We start from the raw sequence: 20103 nt of genomic DNA on the forward strand, positions 1-20103 counted from the left end.
CAACGATATTTTTTTGTTGTTTTGTTTTTACAAATCGATTACCTCCGGAAATCTACTCTTCGGCTCTCCACTCGTTTCTCGCAACCCCGTCACAATGCAAACACACACAACGGATATTACTATATATTACTATTATTCATCTGTTTATTGATTCAAATTAGTCGTGTACGTCGACTTTACATGGGGTATTGTTGTATTGTCAACCAATTCGAGATCGATCGCAAACCGACAAGTTTATTTTTGATGGTCCTAATGATTATGATGGTTCATAATGTCAAATATTTATATTACAATATTAAAAAATACGGAAAACGGCTAAAATGTACACGTTATTAGACCAATATTTTATTACATGGTCGAAATATTCTACTAAAATCAATATTCTATCGTTTGTAGATACTAATATACGTATAAATTAAAATTTTATATTATTTTCAAAAACGAAGATACTTTTAATAAACTATAAAGAGTAATGGATATTTGCTATTGGTTATATGCATTTGTAGTCTCTATCCCTCATAAGTGTGACTAAGTAAAAGATTCCCATTTTTCTTTACAATCATAATATAGTCGATGTAGTGAACAATGATAAATTGATAAATACTATAACATAGGTGGCCAACTTGCGGTTTGCGAGCCACATGTGGCTCTCGTCATTGTCAGATGCGACTCGCGTCTTATTTAAAAAATCAAAATTTAATTAATATTATAATGAATTTTAATTTTTAGGTATTAGCTTATAAAAATTATCAAATTATATAAACATTTTGGCTCTTGATATCATTGTATTTATCTATGTGGCCCGCAAACCTATTCATGTTGGCCACCTCTATACTATAAAAATTGAATAAAACTTAAAATAAACCTACACAAAATAGATCCAATGACATTTTTTAAATGTCACTCCCTAATTTCCAGGAATTTATTTTCAGTTACATTTTTAAAAATACATTTTGTTTTTTAAAAATAATCAAAATTAAATTTCAAAGTGACCTAATCGATCTTATTGTTCCAACCTCACGTAATACTAATAATTTTGGTATAAAAATTTAAACATATGTATTAATGTTAAATATAATTCTGTAACTTTACTTTGTACGTTAAAGACCAATGTCACATTTAGATGAATTTTAAATTATTGTACCAATATTATTAATTTTTGACAATGTTAATAGTATAAAAACGATTTTTCTGATTCAATAGAACTAACTTGATATTATATAAATTGGCTATATTGATATCAATCGATATAGAGTATTTAATATAGGTTTATCTTGACATTAACTATGCATTACATCCATATAATATTCATATAATACAACATTGGCTAATTTGAATTGAATCAATAAAGTTTACAATAAATATATTAACTTAAGTTAATTAATTATTAAAAAAGTGTTTCTTTTAAGGCCAATATAAAAATATGTTTCATTAAATTAGGAATAGAAAACAAATTTAGTCACCTAAATTTTAAAAATCTAACGTAAAATCTATCATTTTTATATTTTTACAAAAAATTTGGTTTATTTTAAAATTAACATTTCCGGAAATATTCATTCTTGACACTGACTTTTGCACTAAATTATTGAGGTATATTAATTCCATAATATTGTTCAATGACATCGTTATAAGTAACGATGTAGAAAAATATAAAATTTGGTTGATCATATTCTAATTATATGTACATAAATATTTGTAATTCTTTAAAAATCGCATACTGCTTTATTAAAAAAAAACTGGTTATTTACAAGATATAAACGAAGTAATTTTAGACAAAAAATGTAATAAATATGTATGTGTATCTACATATTCTGCTTTTAATAATGACATGGAATGTTTTTCTAAAATATTAAATCTACAATATCTGCTAATTTAATAAATTGTAGACAATAGACTAAGTCATAGAATATTTTATAAAAAACAATCACCTATATTTTTTTATTACTAATTTTCAGAAATTAACTCCAATTAATTTCAAAAACTTTTTCAAACATATACCATAACGTAACTTTTGTAATCAAAAATTATGATTATTAATTATTATCATTGTACTCACACAGTCACACATACACACCTTCCCTAAACACACAAAATACGTATATTTAAATTAAAATGACGATTAACGAATTATTATTAAAACAAATTACACTGTAAGCGAATAGTGTGGAATATCAGTATTTTCCTTTAAAAACATGACAAGACTGTAGTTAAGGAAATAATAATATGGCCAATGAGTTTCTAATAGTCAAATAAAAATTGAATATCTGAATACAACGACCTCTAGAAATTTAACTGCGGCCTGCCGTGCTCAACAATATTATTAGCATATAATTGAGCAATTAATGGAAACAGTTATTTAACAATAAAGCTATTATAGTAAATTTAGGCAATTAAACTTATTAATACGTGCAAACTATATTAATTAAAATTTTTGTAATGCAATATACATTAAAATTTCTGAATAAACAGTTCTATATCTGTTCGAATTGTTTCTTAACATTAAATACACCTAAACGCACGTATTAAAAAGAAACATCTTTGAATCAAATCCACAGAAGAGGGAAGGGGCAAAATAAAATACAGATTTATTTTTTAGTATAATTATTAATTTAGCAATCTTTTACAATTTGAACGATAAGCTTAATTGATAAAATAATAATTAATAAACAACACAGGAATAATGGATAGAAGAAACCTTCATTAGAAATACCTTTGTCATGAAATAATGTTTAAAATTTATTTATTTTATATACTACACAAAACAATATGTAAATAAACAAGAGTAAAATATAACTAAATAACAAAATCCATAATTTTTCTATCTAATTTGTAATAGCAAAACCACAGATAATTCACTGTGATGTGTTTTTTAGTGTCAATCCAGAAAGTATATATGCTTGGCCGTTCAGTATACTACTTCTTAGCTAAGTTTCTTAGTCAAATAAACAATAACCAAAGCAACAGAAGAAATAAGAAAAAGCTAGATGTTAAGTTTGATTTATTTTAACATGGTTTTATAAACAGTTTAGATAAAAGTATTTTTATTCACACATATTGCGATATTGCGTGAATAAAAGTATCTGCGAAAAGATGTAAACAAAACAATTAAAATAAAAATTTGAGGTAAAATATTTTAATAGATAATTTGAAAACAAAAACATAAAATTTTTAAATGTTTTGTTACTTAAGTACAAAACATTACACATTGCATAGAGTGAGAAGGTCGATCGCGTAATCGAAAAGTCACACTGACAATTTCACAACAAAGATCTATATTATAATATAAAAATTAATTGATTCTTATCAAATATTATAAATACCATAAAATTAAATGAAAATTAGGATTTTAAATAAGACGAATAATAATACAGCAGTAATCTATAATCATCGACAACAAACACATATAACGCTACCTACTACGAAATATAAATGCGTAGTAGGTACCTATTATAATATATAATGATGTTCATTAAATTATTTTAAGTAAAATAAATATTTTACATTTAAGATTAATTATAAACGAACTAATAAAGAAATAATTTACACATAAAATAAACATTTAAATTAAATTAGCTATGTATATAATAAGCGTGATTGTACATGTCACATGAAATCTTGGTAAATCAGTTATCGTCAATAATTTTTAGTTAATTTTTGAAACTACTCAGATGATATTCAAACTTTATCAATGAAGCAATAATTATTATTAGTAACCAAGATCGTGTGAATATACGACATTATTTATATAGTATTGTTACAAGTGTTACAACTATTACTAACAATGTGTTGAATACATATTTCATAAGTGTTAATTTTATTTGTCTATTGTTACACGAGAATATATTTGTCTATATAGTTGCATTCAGAGGTCATCTAGGTTAAGTCAACAGAAGAGTAAATATAGGACAGATAATTGTTAAGATACATTCAAATTTAAGCATTGTGTCAAACTGATTTATAAATAATTTTTTCCTCATAAACTGCAGCAACAATTTAAAATTTTATATTTGATATCAATATTCATTTTAACAAATAACATACAACCGTTAATTTTTGTCTGTAAAATCTCACATGTATCATATCAAAAACTATTTCTATAAATCGTAAAAAATTCTATGATAGCATAAGCATGTAAACAGAATTAAAAAAGAAAAATATTTTAGTATAAATCGAAAATGCTAATATAAATAATTTGGAGAAAAAATTAAGTCTCTAGAGTTATTTATTTTTAAATGACAACAAAAACAAAATTAATTTTGTCAAAAATTTAAAATATTTGCATAATTTAAAACACATCTATTCACGTTCCTTCCAGAATTCAAAGTTTGTGTAGCATATTTAGTCAATTAAATTTTGGAGTTTTTTAAGTAAAGTAACTGATAATTTTAGCGAATTTCAAAATATTTTTACTGTATACATAATTAATGTCTATCTTATAATATTATATACCTTTTTAAAAATAAATAAAATTTGTAAAAGCAAGCAATTAAAACTTTGGCAGATTCTTATTATTTAGTATAATATTTTCTTGCAGTTTGTTTCAATGACCCATGTGTGTACGTATAAATTGTGAATATTAGTAAAAGACAGGAATAAATAAAAATAAAGTACCAGTTTCAAGGTGAACTCGACAAGTTGAACAGCTCGAGTGAAGCACAAGGAAGTATGAAAATCGTGATCTTGCAGTAGCTATAAGGTTTTATTCCTATATTATCAATAACAAACCTGCTAAACTGGACTAACACCGCCAACATGATAAAAACTAGCTCACCATGGCCTTACACGAGGCTGTAAATATTCAGAATTATTTAACGTATTAAAGAAATTAGAATTAAATAGACTTTAAGAAATAAAGGAACACATTATAAGAAGATACACTTGCATCATACTATATTTGAATACGTTAATTATATTTGCTATTTTACCTACCTAATAAAAAAAAAAAAACTGTATAAATTGTATTTTAAAATACTGTTTGCCATTACCTTTACTTTATTAATATCTATCCAATTTCTATAAACTAGTTAATAAAACAGAAAGATCATTTTTTTCAATAATTATATTTTTTATACATTGCTAAAATAATTTTCATAGTTCATAACTATCCAGGAGAGCAGATTTTTCTTACATGGGATAACAAGGACTTTAAATAAGTAAGCAATGTAATTCTTTGCAATGCTTAAGCATTTAAAATTGCTAAACTTTCTTAATTTTGTCATAAACATTTGAAAAATATTCAAAAAAAAATGCTTCTATTTATAACTGTAGTTAATTATGTTACTATTTTAATCCACAAAGAGTAACATATTTTGGGATTTTTAAATGCCCTGATTGACCTAATAAGTGTTTTCTAAAGAATACATTATTATACAATTAAAAATCTATCCTTATTCTCGAACTATCAGTCAATAACTACTGTATTGGATTAATATAAATCAATTTCTCATACTTAATTTGAAATTAATTATTACGAATTATGATATTTTTATGACTATTCTACACAAATGGTAGGAATTTATAAATTATTTGAAAAATTAAACAAACAAATTATTTAAATATTACGTTGAGTGTAAAAAAAAATCAATACCGTAAAAATATTTCTATAATGAAAATTTTAAATTATTTTATGACATAAATAGGTACATGTTTTATTGTTAAATATAAAGTAGTTGAATAATTTTATCATAAATGAATAAAAAAGTAATAATAATAATTTTTACAAGGTCGCTTATAATACGAGATAGTTTTGACTTTATGATGCAAATTGTTCTAATAAATAAAAGTATTTACTAAAAAACTAAAAATCTAAATTAAATTGTTATTTATAAACAATTAATAAAATTAAATACCGAGAGAAACTGATATTATTTATTTAGGACCTCAGGGTGTATTATAATTTATATTTTACAATAGTATAATTTTAATAATTATTATATATTATTTATTTATTCATTTATTTTTCAGTTTTAATTTCTTTAAAATATTCTTTTTACGATATCTTATAGTTATCCTATTTAAAAACTTTATTTTTATTAAAGACAGCATTCATTCTATTTTTTTTAAATAACTATAAAAATCAAAAAGAAATTTAAGGAAAAAGTAAAATTTGGGCATCGTTCATAACCGCACACTTTTAAAAAAAGGTCGTCGTTCAAAACCACACGCATCAATATATTTCAATAATATATTTTACATTTATCTAAAATAACTTTATCATTTAGTATCGAACACTATATTTAATCAAGATCACAAAATCTGATACCAAATTTAGACTCATACGAAACGACGACGTAAACCGTACACGTGAAGTATGTAGGGAAAAAGAAAAATATATTTAAAATTTATATAATTGTTTCATGACCAAGGAAACAAATTTGATTGATTATTTAAAAACATTAGGGTGTAAATTTATTTCAATTTAATTATAAATAAAATTATTTTTAATTTATACTAAATTATTTTGTTTTTATAAAATATGCTTAGTTTTTAACTGTCAATCAAATTAGGGCAGTTTTGAGCTATTAACCTTTCAAATTTACCTTTTTAATAATAGAATAAATATGTGCGGTATTAAACAGTGTAAAATGTGCGGTAATGACGACCGCTGTAAAATTTTTACACAAATCCAATTTTTTAAAGAAATTTGATTTTGATGTTTTGGCAGAACTCAAAAACAAATAACTGTAGATTCTTTGAATTTTTACAAAATGTTTATATAGTCATTTTTATATAAAATATAATTTAAAAAATATTTTGTCTTTTTTTAAATTATTAATTATAAATACTTTAAATTTGAAATTTTTTAAAATTTAATACGAAATTCTTCATAAGATGTTTATTTACTAATTATAAAATATATCAAAAATTTAGATACAATATTTTTTATTAGCATTTCAATTTAGAATTTCGATGAAATTCATAAAATATCGATAATTTTCAATTTTTTTTTATTTTTTTTTTATAGTTAGAAATTATTCATAAAAACTTCTTTTTTTTTTATCAAAAATTTGAAAATTGTATACAAGATTATTTTTCAAACTATGAAAATTTTTCTGCGAAGTCAAATTATTTGCCATAAGCGTTTAAAATTTAAAGTTATAAGTGCACATAGCATATTTATCCGTATAATAACTTGTTTACAATTTTTTTAAATTTTATTTTAATTGATAAATGAACAATCGTAGATATTTGAAAAATTAATCAAATGTTTATAAAGTCATTTTATAACACATGATACATTTTTAAAATTTTTTTGACTCTTTTTGGGTTATTTATAGACATTTGAATCTTAGAACTTTTTTTTTCCATGAATTTTGATAAAAATTATTCACTGGGTCAACATTTTTAAAAACTTTATACACGATCTCACAAAACTTTTTTTATATTTATGTATAAAAATATTAAAAATTCGTAGGCATAATTTTTTTTTTATAGGTAAGCATTTATAGTTACTGTAACTATTTACAAATTTTTTTTTCAAAATCACGAAAATTTACAGTTTATTTTACAGTTGAAAATTTAATAAATTATTCCTCATAAATAGTTCTTAGTAAAACCAAAACATTTAAAAAAAAAAAATGGAAAATATATAAAGAATAATATAGTAACCATAATATATAAAATTATACTACGAGTACCTTTGTTATCTGTACAAAATGCATCCGTGTTAAATATGGTTGCCTAATGCTAACATTTAACGTAACGCATGAGGATAAATAATATTTCTGGTATTTTAACTATTTACTAAAATACTAATTTCTAATAATAACTAATAATTTGTAAAACGGATAAAAAAAATAATACCTTTATGTGCGTATTTGGGATTATTAGAAAAATTAATAACTCGATTTTTCATTGACTTATAAAATCCAAATAAGCTGCGTGATGTACTTTTCATTTAAAAAAAAAATCAAGATTATCGGGTGAATAGTTACAGAGAAAATGCGTACAAAGATTTTCATTTTTCCATCTTTAGATATGTATTATATATTACATATAATAACAATACCAAAAAAACAACATGAAATATACTTAAGATATTATAGGCCAACAAACAGTTTCTGCTAAAAAACGTTTTCCATATACAATATGATAAACCATTAAATTCAAATTTAACACATCCATCACAGTAACCTACCATAAAGCAAAGTGATAACTACTTGACAATTTTTTTAATTTCATATTTCAATATATAATATTTTCGGAGTATTTTGATATGTTGAATCAAATTTCATAGAAGTATCTAATTAACTAGCTATAACTTATACACTAAAGTTATTTAATGTTTAGAAGAATAAAGAAGTAACCAATTTAAGAATTTACTAATTTGTTAAGTATTACAATATTCACCTACATATTGTTTAAACAGTTAAAAGTAGTAACTTATAAAAAAAACTATCTAAATACTCAAAATAATTTAATAATATATTCACAATAGTTAATAAGAAACTGAACGTTGCTACAATATGTATCATTAAATATAAATAATTATTTTATAATTTAAATTGATTATAAACTTTGATAATAAAAATGGGTTTTTAATTTTTTTTTCAATTATTAGAAATATTTATCCAAAAATACAATAACAGTAATATCAAAATACCAATAATATGTTTTATTAATATTAGTTAAATGAATCAATGACCTAAGATAAATTATTTAAATTACTATAAGATTATAGGAACTAATGTCGCTTACAACAATTTTAAGTAGGTCTTAAAAAGTCTCAAGACCACTAAGTTATCAGGTACCTAAGTTTTTCAAGAAATTATATTTTATTATAATTTTTAAGAGATCTAAATCTTATTAAATATTTATCTGTTTGTATCCATATAACTTCTGAATATAGATTGAAGAATTAGGTATAGGTAATTAATAATTTCTTAAGGTCTAATATGGTAAAAACTAATAATTAGTTGATATTTTAAATAATATGGATGTTGGACATTTGGTATAATTATTATTTTAATCAAGCTAATGAAATGCTAGAATTGTAGAATTGTAGGTATGTCAGTATCAAGAAAACAAGCTTTATGCTGTTATAAATAAAACAATATTGAATTATCAATTCAATATATTTTCATTACTAAAAATGAAATAAATATGAGTAAGAGGTAATAAAATAAGATAATAATTATCATAGTATTTAAATACCTAAACTCTGAGAAAAACCTTTAAATATAGTTTTATATACATTATAAGCATACAGATAGATAGGGAGTAATTATTAAGCATTTTATGAATATACTAAAATAATAAAAATAACTCAACATAGATTTAGAAAAAAAAAGACTGTTGATCATTTTTTATCAAATGTCAACTTTATTGGGATACCAATATATGGTTTGCAACAGTTTTACCAGAATGTAATCTATATAGATGCCTAATATTTGTTAAATTTGATAACAAATAACAACTTTAATCTTAAATTTTTTACCAAATAAGACAATGTAGTATACAATAAGAATATTTAACAGCTCATGGTTAACAAAAAAAACATCTCTCAAGGGAGTAGGGTTGAATTTAGACAAAAAGTTTGTCATCTTACAAATTTAATTTACCCTTATTATAGGGATGGCTTACCTTTTTAAAAGTTGAGGAGCCAGGTTGATCTGGTCGGAGCTCACTTAATGTTTGATTAATTATCTACTGTTCACTGGCTGATTGCATACTACCAAAACCAACTGCGTTTTGTTTAATGGATTTTTCGACGAGATGACTTGGGTATCTATAATTACACGCCACACACTAGATCGTCTTCGTCGTCGTAGACTTGGGGTAGAAATTTAATAGATGCGGTGTGATTGACGCTAACACGACGGTTATGTAAAAAAACCTTAAGTAAAAAAACACAAAACGCGTGAATTTGAGGGTGATTAATAAATACGAGAAACAAAACAGCCACAGCAACCAGTAAAAAAAAAAAAGATAAAGAACCCAAGAATAACACAAGGGTACGAGACCGATACCGAGGACGACAAAGGAAATGGCCGGTTGCAGCGGGCCATTGGCGCCACCTGTCGAACAGAAAAGTAAAATGTGATATCGATTGCGGTATTACCAAGGAGAATAGCTTTGTGTAATCATTTTATTCATTCGCTAATATCGAATATACCCATAGACCTCTTAGTTATTAGCTTACATATACCTATTGGCTTACTACCTATTATAGAATACGAATACCTGCAACTTATATTACTATATAATACTATATATCTACTTTAAGACTTAGGCACTAATAATAAAATTAATTATTACATTATTAGTGACAGCCTATCCTCTGACGTACGTCACCAAATACTATTATAATATTAGTTAACACCGTATTGACTGTATTCAGTATTCCGTGTAACTGTGTGGTTCAAGTTCAAGTTCAGGATTTTTTTTTTGTTATCCATTAAAATAAATAATATTTCTATGAGAAAACGATTTAATTATTTTAACCGTTATAATATTGCTGCAATAACCACAATAAACCACCTGACCCGCGGTGAAGTATAGTTGAATATTTACAATTACTTGGTAATTAGCCTCATAAATCATAATACTTGCATCAGTTGCATCCCGTAAAATTGCTAATATGAATTTCTAATATTACGGCAGTATATGGTAAGCGACTTATTTTAGTTTTACTGGCGGGTTTTTGTGTCCCGAACGATAATTTTGTATCAAAATTACTCTATTGGCTATTGATATAATTTGATATCTAGTATATAATAAATTAACTACCTTCCACAGTTCCACAGCAGAGGTGATATTTTAGAAATACATAAGCAGACCCTACTTACACATGACGTGCACGCCGTACAAAAACACAGGCCCTTAAAATTTTAATCACCCATTCTTACTATTTTATATCAATAATTACGAACCAACTCTATGCATGTAATATTGAACTTCACTTCCTGAACTTACACTCAGAGCCGCGTTTAACGGGGGGCAAGGAAGGGCAATTACCCCAGGGCGGCAAATTTTGGAGGATCAACATAAAATAAAAAATTTATAATTATAATTTTTTTTTATGTGACTGTATAACTATAATAAGTATATATTATTTCGTTTATAAATACCACGAAAAAGCCGTCGTCTACCGCTACATGTCACAAGGCGATAAGAATTAAGAACTTGTTCTAATAATTGTACGTATAAACTATTTTCATTATTTCTGTACGTTTTTTGTTACAAGTAAATTGTTAGTATTAATATTGTGTTGAATATAATTTTGAATAGTAATATTTGTAAGGGCGGCATATTTTAATTTGCCCCGGGGCGGCAACATAGCTTACACTATTATACACTTAACTGCTTACACTGCACGTTCTTCTTTTACATATAAAAAAAAAACTGAGCTCATTGTCATTATCTACTGGCAATCAATCACATATTCACACGGTGTGACAAAAACAAAACAATTAACGTCTAAAAACATTACCTATTACCGAATTGGCAAATAAAAATAAGAGAAAAAAATGTGTGAGGAAAGATAACCAAAATATACTTATGTCCCATTTTCAGTAATTTTTTTTTACTTATAATTTTTCTGAAAATAAATTATTCAAGCTTTGGTTTTACTATTTCAAAGTCAACTCTTTTCTATAAAAATATCAAATTCAGATTATCTGTATATTATTAAAAGTGCCACAATTACTTAACCTTTAGTATTAGATAGAAAAATGCCATACAAGAATAAAAATTTATATGAAACAAATCCTTCAAAAGTTTAATAATAATTCATTTTTATTTATGTAATATAAGTACCAACAAACGGCACAAATACTGATTATCTATTTAAAACTCAATTTTTCTCGATTTAATCATTTATCACTGTAAAGTCATCAATTACCGATTCCAAATCAATTGTCTTCATGATTTCTTTTTCGATTAATAATAATCATAAATACGAGAGACTGATTTTGTAAATTATAGATCGAATAGGTAGTATACCTAGAATAGATCCCTATAAGTTTTAATTGATTAGCGCTCTATTGATTAGATATTGTTCTACTAACCGTTATTCAATGGCACAACTAGGAGGTTGAAGTAAAAAAGGGTATTAGCACCCCTAGTTAAAATTTAGCACCCTTTATTTTTATACTTAAATATTATTGTTTTAGTGAAATACCATGACTCTGTGAGACAATAGGCATTAACAGTTTTAACACCCCACGTTTTAGAGATCAGGTTTCACTTATGCCATTATTATTAGGTAATGAGGTTTAAAAATACTAGAACTAAATAGCAAATAAAAAGGTATTATAATAGTTAATAATTTTAAATTGTTTCCCTAATTTAAATTTTTTTGCTTTAAAGAAAGTGTGTTAAATACTTCTTTAGTCATTAATATATCGGTGAGTTTTTCGATTTTTATTTCAGTATAGTACAATTTATTGTTTACCCAATTTAATACACTACCTTTAGTATACTATATAAATATAGTAATTAGTATAAATATTCAGTGTTATAATAATATACAGATTAGATAGGGCATAGAGTAATGTAGCATGAGATAAGTTATAACTTATAAGTAAGTAAATTATAACCATGAATTAAGATACAGTCAAGATAAAATGTATACATTATGTATTAGGTGTATTTTATAACGTAATTTGTGATTTATAAAGTATTAATTTATATTCCTAGGTTTTTATGTCCATAGGAGTGTTTACTAGAGGGGCTGGATAGGCACAGCCCCCCCCCCCCCGACAGACTGTGCCATTAACAAAATTATGTCCGGATAAAAATAAAATCGTGAGGTGTGTACCCTTGCTGTACCTACCTGTAAATGTTGATTATTTGTTTTATATTTTGTAATTTTTCAATCTTGTTTTATTGCTGCTCACAAATAAATACGTAATAATAGAACATTTAATTGTTATTTGAGTTGGGCATTTATTAATTAATGATTATATTTATATAATATGCTTATTAATTATTAAATTATTCATAACTACAAAACATTAAACATGGTACTGTGCTAGGGTATATTTACTTTTGCCTAGATAAAATGATTAATGTTATAGAGGTCAGATTTGATCAAGAAAACATTAACTATAATAAATAATATCGGTCGCTTAGTAGAACTGAAAATTAATCATGATGATATAGTGAATTTATGCAAAACCTTTGATTTAAAGCAGAATAAGCTGGAAGCTGAAATGCATTTAATTAAAAAAAGTAATCCAAATGGTAAAAAACTGTGGCGAATGGATAAAATGACTCACGGTTTATGGTAGGGAGGATTTATTTTCGAATGTATTCAAAACCTTAAAATATTTGTAACTATACCAGTTATACCTATTAGCTGTTCGCATGAAAGGACTTTTTCCAAACTAAGTTTTATAAAAACCAAACTGAGGAGCAGTATGAATCAATAGAGATGGTTTATTAACTATCAGCATCGAGCAAGAATTGGCAAGAAATATGAACTTTGATAATGTTAAATCATTTAAGTATTAAAACATATGGAAGAATGGATTTATAAATACTTTAATTTATTAACAATTTACTTATAATTATGTATCTCTTTTTAATTTAGTTTTAAATGTATTTTTATTGTATTAAAAATTGTTATATTTTTTGTTCATAATTAGAGTTGGGATTTAATTTTCCTAAAAAATCTAAAAAAAATGTTTTTAAAAAACGTAAAACTGACTTAAAAAACTCAAAAACGCACTACAAAAATGCATTTAAATTATATTTATTACCTATAACTTAAAAATTGGAAAAAAGATTTAAAATTATATTACAGTTACAGTAGTTCAGTAGTATAATTAATATATTTTTTAATAGTACCTATTGTTTGTTGTTACTTGTTTAGTTTTGTTGAACTTCTGTTTTCTTAATCATTCATTAAAAAATAATGATTTAAAAAAAAAAAAATTGTTATGAACGATAACTTGTGCTATATAATTTATTATTTGAACCATCGACAGTTTGCCAAAAGTCTCTTGTTAATCACAACAATTTTCTTTCATTTTATGAATAAATTGTGAAAAATGCTCTAAAAACTAAGAAAATGCACTAAAATTGTCAAAAAATGCATTTAACGTTAATTTTGTTAAAATCAATATCATCAAAAATATATTTTGTATTTACAGACTAACGTTTCGAAACACCAGAAAAAAGAGGTTTTTGCATCAAAATCCCAGCTCTAGTCCATATACCTATTAAATATTCTTATCATTATGAGTTTTGTAACATAAAAAAAATGTTTCTTCATGTCTAAAAACAAAAAAAAATAGGTCTCCTCGGCTACCAAATTCTGAACACGCCAATGTTTATGTTAATAAATATATACTTAATACGATAAGTAACGTATTAATAACATCGTGTTCATCACACAATAAATTGTAATTTGTATTATGCATTATTTAATATTTATGAAAAATATTTTATGTACCTGTATCCTATAATACAAGATATACCATTAACACCATCGACTTAGTAGACATATCTAGATATTATAATTTATATTTTCTAAGCATTTACTTTAATGCTTTATAACAGTTATTATAACTTATTAGATGAAGGTTTATGTACAGGTTAGATAAAATCGATTTCATCATTTTCATCCAAACAACTAAACCTATTCTTTAGAGTGTATAGTGCATCTACATTCCATACACCACTGATGTCTGATGATATCACATTAGTATCATTGTCATGAATACTAAAGAGTAAAGAACTAAAGACACTATAGACATGAACAATGAACGTAAGAGAAACGTTCATTTATTTACATTCTCTTATATTCATGACCGGTGAATAGAGTCCACGAACTAAAGATATTAATAGCCATGCTATCTATTTATGTGTACAGTCTTCATGATTACAGGAATGTGATAAGTACGATTTAAGATATACGTATATATAAACCGTGGTGAATGTTGTCACTGTTATCATTATTTTATATAAAAATCGATCGATTTATTTGGGTATACTATCTGCTATCGATTTTCGAAACATAAATTAAAAAATATTGTGTACTCGTTTAATCATCATGTTTGTTCATCACTTTATTTGGTTAAGCGCATTAAATCTTGACGTTTGAGTTAAAATTATTTTTAACTCTTTCGGGGTCTACGATTTTTTTTTTTTTAATTTGAAATATTTTTATTTTTAAATAATATTTTTTAAGACTATCGATAATTTGATGTTTTTGGTTTACTTGAATTTACCACATAACCTCATTTCACAGTTTGCTTGTTTGCTTTAAAATTGAATTTCTTTGGTCCATTGGACTTATTGGAGTTTAAATATTTATTTTAATAATTATAATTCATAACAATACAATACTTAAATTCTTTAATTAGTTAAAATGGAAGGTTCCGAGGCTCCATTATCTAAAAAGTATGTATGAAGTTTACATTATTGTAATTACTATTTAAGAACGTTTCCATAGGACGGAAAAAGATATGTGACGTAGAAACGTATTAGAAAAAATAATTTTTTAATATTTACCTTTTTTATTATCCCTTATAAACTATATTAATTGAATAGATAGAAATGAAATTGGTGTTGAATAAATTAAGACTATAAATTGATAATTTGACAAAATGAGTGTATTTATGAGTCGATTGGCAAACAAATATATATACCAAACAAGATTTATATATACATCTTGTCGGGCTCAGAGGTATAGTAATATTTCATTCAGCAACTGGTATCGGAGTGAATGTTACAGATAATTTTGATATTTTAAATAAATACCGAACCAGTATGAAATATAAATATTTCTTAGTATTTAGCTAATTAATTAACATTTAATTATATTTTCAATAAAACAATTCTTGTTGATTAGACATTAGTACATGGTTTTTTACCAAATAACTCTTAAAGAATTCTAATTATTATTTTTTTATTTTTTTTAACTAAAATTTAATACCTATTTTATTTTTAGTTAAACACATTTAATTAATAATGTTATGCTGTATATTCAAATTATCATCGTCTAATTTTGTATTAAGTATTATTGTTGGACATTAGAATCAATTGTTATTCAATCAAACTATTATTTTAATATTATTGAATAAAATGTAGGTACCTATTGTCTTATAAATTATTATTAATTGGTTGATAAATAAATGTAATTTAATAATGATATGTTATTTAATTTAACTTTGAAAAACAATATTCACGTTCACTCTGTATCCAGCTAAATTATTTATTAATATCTAATCTATGTAAACTGTAAATTGTATTTCTGTAGTGAGCTCAAGCGAAGGTTAAAAGCTGAACAAAAAGCTAAGGAGAAATTGGAAAAGGAATCGGCTGTTCAGAAAAAATCACCAGTAGTGAAGAAAGAAAGTGATTTGTCGGCTGCTACTAAATCTGCAGACATTAGTCCTAATGTAAAATAAGCATAAGATAATTCTTAATATGTGGTTTATTAATTAAAAAAATTAAATTATAGGAATTCTTTAGTTTACGTCTACAAACTATTGCTCAAATGAAAAAAGATGGTGAGGAACCGTATCCACATAAATTCAATGTAACTATATCTTTAGAAGAATTCATTGAAAAGTTCAGTTCTTTGGCTGAAACTCAAATTTTACATGATGAAAAATATAGTGTTGCAGGTATGTTTTGTACAACATTTAAATTATTTTTTATTTGTATTTCAAAGTACAAACATAAAAATTATATCTGTGCAATCATTTCAGAATTTTGTTTAAAATCTGTCAATATTTAACCATAGTCAAAATTATTTACAAAATGATCTTGTACTATAATTTTTTTATTATTTAAACAGTATTATGCACATGAATAATTTATATTTGTATTTTATTTATTACAAATTAAAACAATTAGATACATATTGAAATATAATAAGTATGTAATATTATAGTACAACAAGATTATTAACATTTTGATTTTAGGAAGTCAAAGCAATGTACTAATATAATAATTAAAAAAATAAATAATGTAATTTCAGGTCGAGTTCATGCTATTCGTGAATCTGGTCCTAAATTAATATTTTATGATCTACGTGGGGAAGGTGTTAAAATTCAAGTGATGGCGAATGCTAAACAGTATACTACTGAAGAAAGTTTCTTTGCAGACACATCAAAAATTCGGCGTGGTGATATAATTGGTGTTACAGGCAGTCCAGGCAAAACAAAAAAAGGGGAATTGTCAATTTTTCCTAAAAACATAAAATTGTTGACCCCATGTTTGCACATGTTGCCTCACATGCACTATGGTTTAAAAGATAAGGAGACTAGATATAGACAACGATATTTAGATTTAATCATTAATGAAAATGTGCGTAACAAATTCATTATAAGAGCAAAAGTGATTTCTTATGTTCGTCGGTTCTTAGACAATTTAGGATTCCTTGAAATTGAAACTCCAATGATGAATATGATTGCTGGTGGGGCAACTGCAAAACCATTTATCACACATCATAATGACTTAAATATGGATTTGTTTATGAGAGTGGCTCCAGAACTTTATCATAAAGTAATTATAATTATACATGTTATTTATATTATATTTATTTTATTAATTATACTTAATTTAAATAATAGATGCTTGTTGTTGGTGGTATTGATCGTGTGTATGAAATTGGCAGACAATTTCGTAATGAAGCGATTGACTTAACACACAATCCAGAATTCACTACTTGTGAATTTTATATGGCATATGCAGATTACAATGATCTTATGCAAATTACAGAAGATCTTTTATCTGGTACTTTTTGATATAGTTTTAAAGTTATTAAGTATATAATTAAAATATCTTTTTAGGTCTTGTAAAAAGTATTTATGGCACATATAAAATAAAATATCATCCTGATGGTGTGGATGCCAACACTGAACCATTTGAAATAGATTTTACTCCGCCTTTTAAAAGGATGTACATGTTCCCAGCTTTGGAAGAAGTTTTGTCAGTTAAGCTTCCTAGTCCTACTGAATTAGCTACAGTTGAAGCAAATAAATTGCTTGATGATCTTTGTTTAAAACATGAAATTGAATGCCCGCCACCTAGAACTTCAGCCAGGCTATTAGATAAAGTACACATCAAAATTTATAATAAATAAAAATATGTAATGTTTGAAGAAAACCTAATGTTCTATGTTTTCTAGCTTGTGGGAGAATTTCTTGAAGAAAAATGTATAAACCCAACCTTTATTTGTGACCATCCACAAGTAATGTCACCTTTAGCGAAATGGCACCGTTCCATACCTGGTTTAACAGAACGATTTGAATTATTTGTTATGAAAAAAGAAGTATGCAATGCTTATACAGAGTTGAATGATCCCATGATTCAAAGAGAGCGTTTTGAGCAACAAGCAAAAGTAAATTTTGTGACTAAATATAAAATTAATTGATTTTTAATTTTTACAAAAATAATTTATTTTATTATTATTACTAACAAATTAAATTAAATTACAGCATCCATAATTTGATTATCTTGAACTTTATAATATAATTTATTTAACATATTAGTTACTAATTGTTATTACTGTAATATTTTTGTTTTGTATTTAGGATAAAGCAGCTGGTGATGATGAAGCTCAATTGATAGATGAAAATTTCTGTACTTCTTTAGAATATGGCTTACCCCCTACAGCTGGTTGGGGTCTTGGTATTGACCGCTTAACCATGTTTTTAACAGATTCTAATAACATTAAAGTAAGTAACTTGTTTGTGTTTAGTTAACTTTTTTTAATTAAAAAAATTGTTTTAAGTAATGAACCTTGTATTAGTCATATTATTGGCTAAATGACCACACATATTTTTCAAAACCAAGTAGTTAATAATCAATATACCTTAAAAAAAAAAATGATTTATGATTACAAACTTATTTGTAAAATTATATTTTATAATATTATAAATTTTCTTCATATTGAACAATGAGCAACTTATCATGTTTGTATATTATTTACAAACTGATAATATAATTTTTCATGTAAAGCTAATTTTTAATTGATCTACATTATTATTTAGGTTTTTTATTGCTTATTTTATAATCTTGTTCTATTTTTATTACATTATATTTTTAAGCTTTCTTTATGTATAAGAAAATAAACTAATAACAGTTTTCATATTTATTTATACTCAAAATATTTTATACTCAGCATTTATAACTTAATTTAAAAGATGTAATATACATTAGTACAATTGATTTCCAGTTAAAAATGTAAGTATTTTGATATATCAAGAACATTTTATAAAATAATATTAAATCATTTTAATTGTTTAAGTATTAGTAGTTTTTTAATTATTAATCCCACATTTTTAAATTTTATAGGAAGTATTATTTTTCCCAGCAATGAAACCAGATGATCCAAACAAAAATAAAGAAGAAAAAAAGAATGAAGATGAAAAATCTACTGCATAAGTACTATGTAATGTAATTATTAAGTTATAATATTTTTGAATAAATTGCAAATTTTTCAAATAGTATCATATATATTGTTTATTATTAATTTAAATTAAATGATATTAAATGTCTAATTAACCTGTGTACAATCTAAGTAAAATGTCTACTTAGTAGTTTAAAAAAATTTATATGTAATTAGTGTCATCATTTGTACTGCACAATGTACACATTTGTATATTTAAAATTCTGTTATATGGAAATTTGATTTTCTTGCAGAATTCTTTTTGATTCAAATTTGTAGTGTGGCCTTCAAAAAAGACCTTTAATTTTTTGTATAAAAAACAAAATAACAATACTGTAAGTAATTTGCAGTGTGTTTATGCTAACTGAAAATACTTAATTTATCGGCTAATAAATCTATAAGTTCTTTAATAATTTAATTTTGATATAAACGATAAATAATTTCATGTATAATTAATAACTAAAAACTTTTAAAAAGGAGGTTTAAGTTTGAAATTAATTTACTAATTTCCATCCATCTTAATTATTTTCAGCAGGTGTCTTTTCTCCTAGGAATTATTCAACATGTCTGAATAATATTACACTGTTTGTGTTTGAATATTTTGATTAAGGTGGTACAGATAATTGTGTTCATTAAGTTGTTGAACTTGTTAAGTTTTTTACAATAAAATAAAAAAGTAAATTTCTTTTATAATAATTGTATTTTATACATTTCAGTTAACATTGTGATTACACAGCTATAACCTAAAATATTTG

At 24.6% G+C, this 20103-nt stretch overlaps 2 protein-coding genes across 3 annotated transcripts in view; one reads left to right on the forward strand and one right to left on the reverse strand.

The window, feature by feature from the left end:
- Nucleotides 1–9981, reverse strand: part of LOC112603499 (chromosome transmission fidelity protein 8 homolog) — a 34752-nt gene extending 24771 nt beyond the window's left edge. Inside the window, exon 1 of the mRNA XM_025352084.1 lies at nucleotides 9583–9981. The gene's annotated coding sequence lies outside the window, so the exon portion shown is untranslated. The remainder of the gene's footprint in view (nucleotides 1–9582) is intronic.
- Nucleotides 9982–15187: 5206 nt separating this feature from the next.
- LOC112603523 (lysine--tRNA ligase) lies at nucleotides 15188–19414 on the forward strand. Of its 2 annotated transcripts, XM_025352129.1 has the most exons (10): nucleotides 15188–15348; nucleotides 15499–15634; nucleotides 16208–16349; nucleotides 16412–16577; nucleotides 16934–17460; nucleotides 17529–17691; nucleotides 17748–18013; nucleotides 18086–18298; nucleotides 18492–18635; nucleotides 19255–19414. In XM_025352129.1, the coding sequence occupies exons 2-10, from the start codon at nucleotides 15555–15557 to the stop codon at nucleotides 19342–19344; spliced, it is 1791 nt and encodes a 596-aa protein (XP_025207914.1). In that variant the 5' UTR covers nucleotides 15188–15348; nucleotides 15499–15554; the 3' UTR covers nucleotides 19345–19414. The 2 variants fall into 2 exon arrangements, with proteins under 2 accessions (XP_025207914.1, XP_025207915.1); XM_025352130.1 differs by lacking the exon at nucleotides 15499–15634.
- Nucleotides 19415–20103: the final 689 nt, after the last annotated feature.

This window comes from Melanaphis sacchari, unplaced genomic scaffold (assembly GCF_002803265.2).
Source record: "Melanaphis sacchari strain LSU unplaced genomic scaffold, SCAv2.0 Contig10_pilon_pilon, whole genome shotgun sequence".
Taxonomy (NCBI): domain Eukaryota; kingdom Metazoa; phylum Arthropoda; class Insecta; order Hemiptera; family Aphididae; genus Melanaphis; species Melanaphis sacchari.

Coding starts and splice junctions, on each gene's coding strand:
- LOC112603523 (XM_025352129.1), top strand. CDS start 15,555: ATGAGTGTATTTATGAGTCGATTGGCAAACAAATATATATACCAAACA. Junction 16,578..16,933: donor TGAAAAATATAGTGTTGCAG/GTATGTTTTGTA, acceptor ATGTAATTTCAG/GTCGAGTTCATGCTATTCGT. Junction 18,014..18,085: donor CAGCCAGGCTATTAGATAAA/GTACACATCAAA, acceptor TATGTTTTCTAG/CTTGTGGGAGAATTTCTTGA.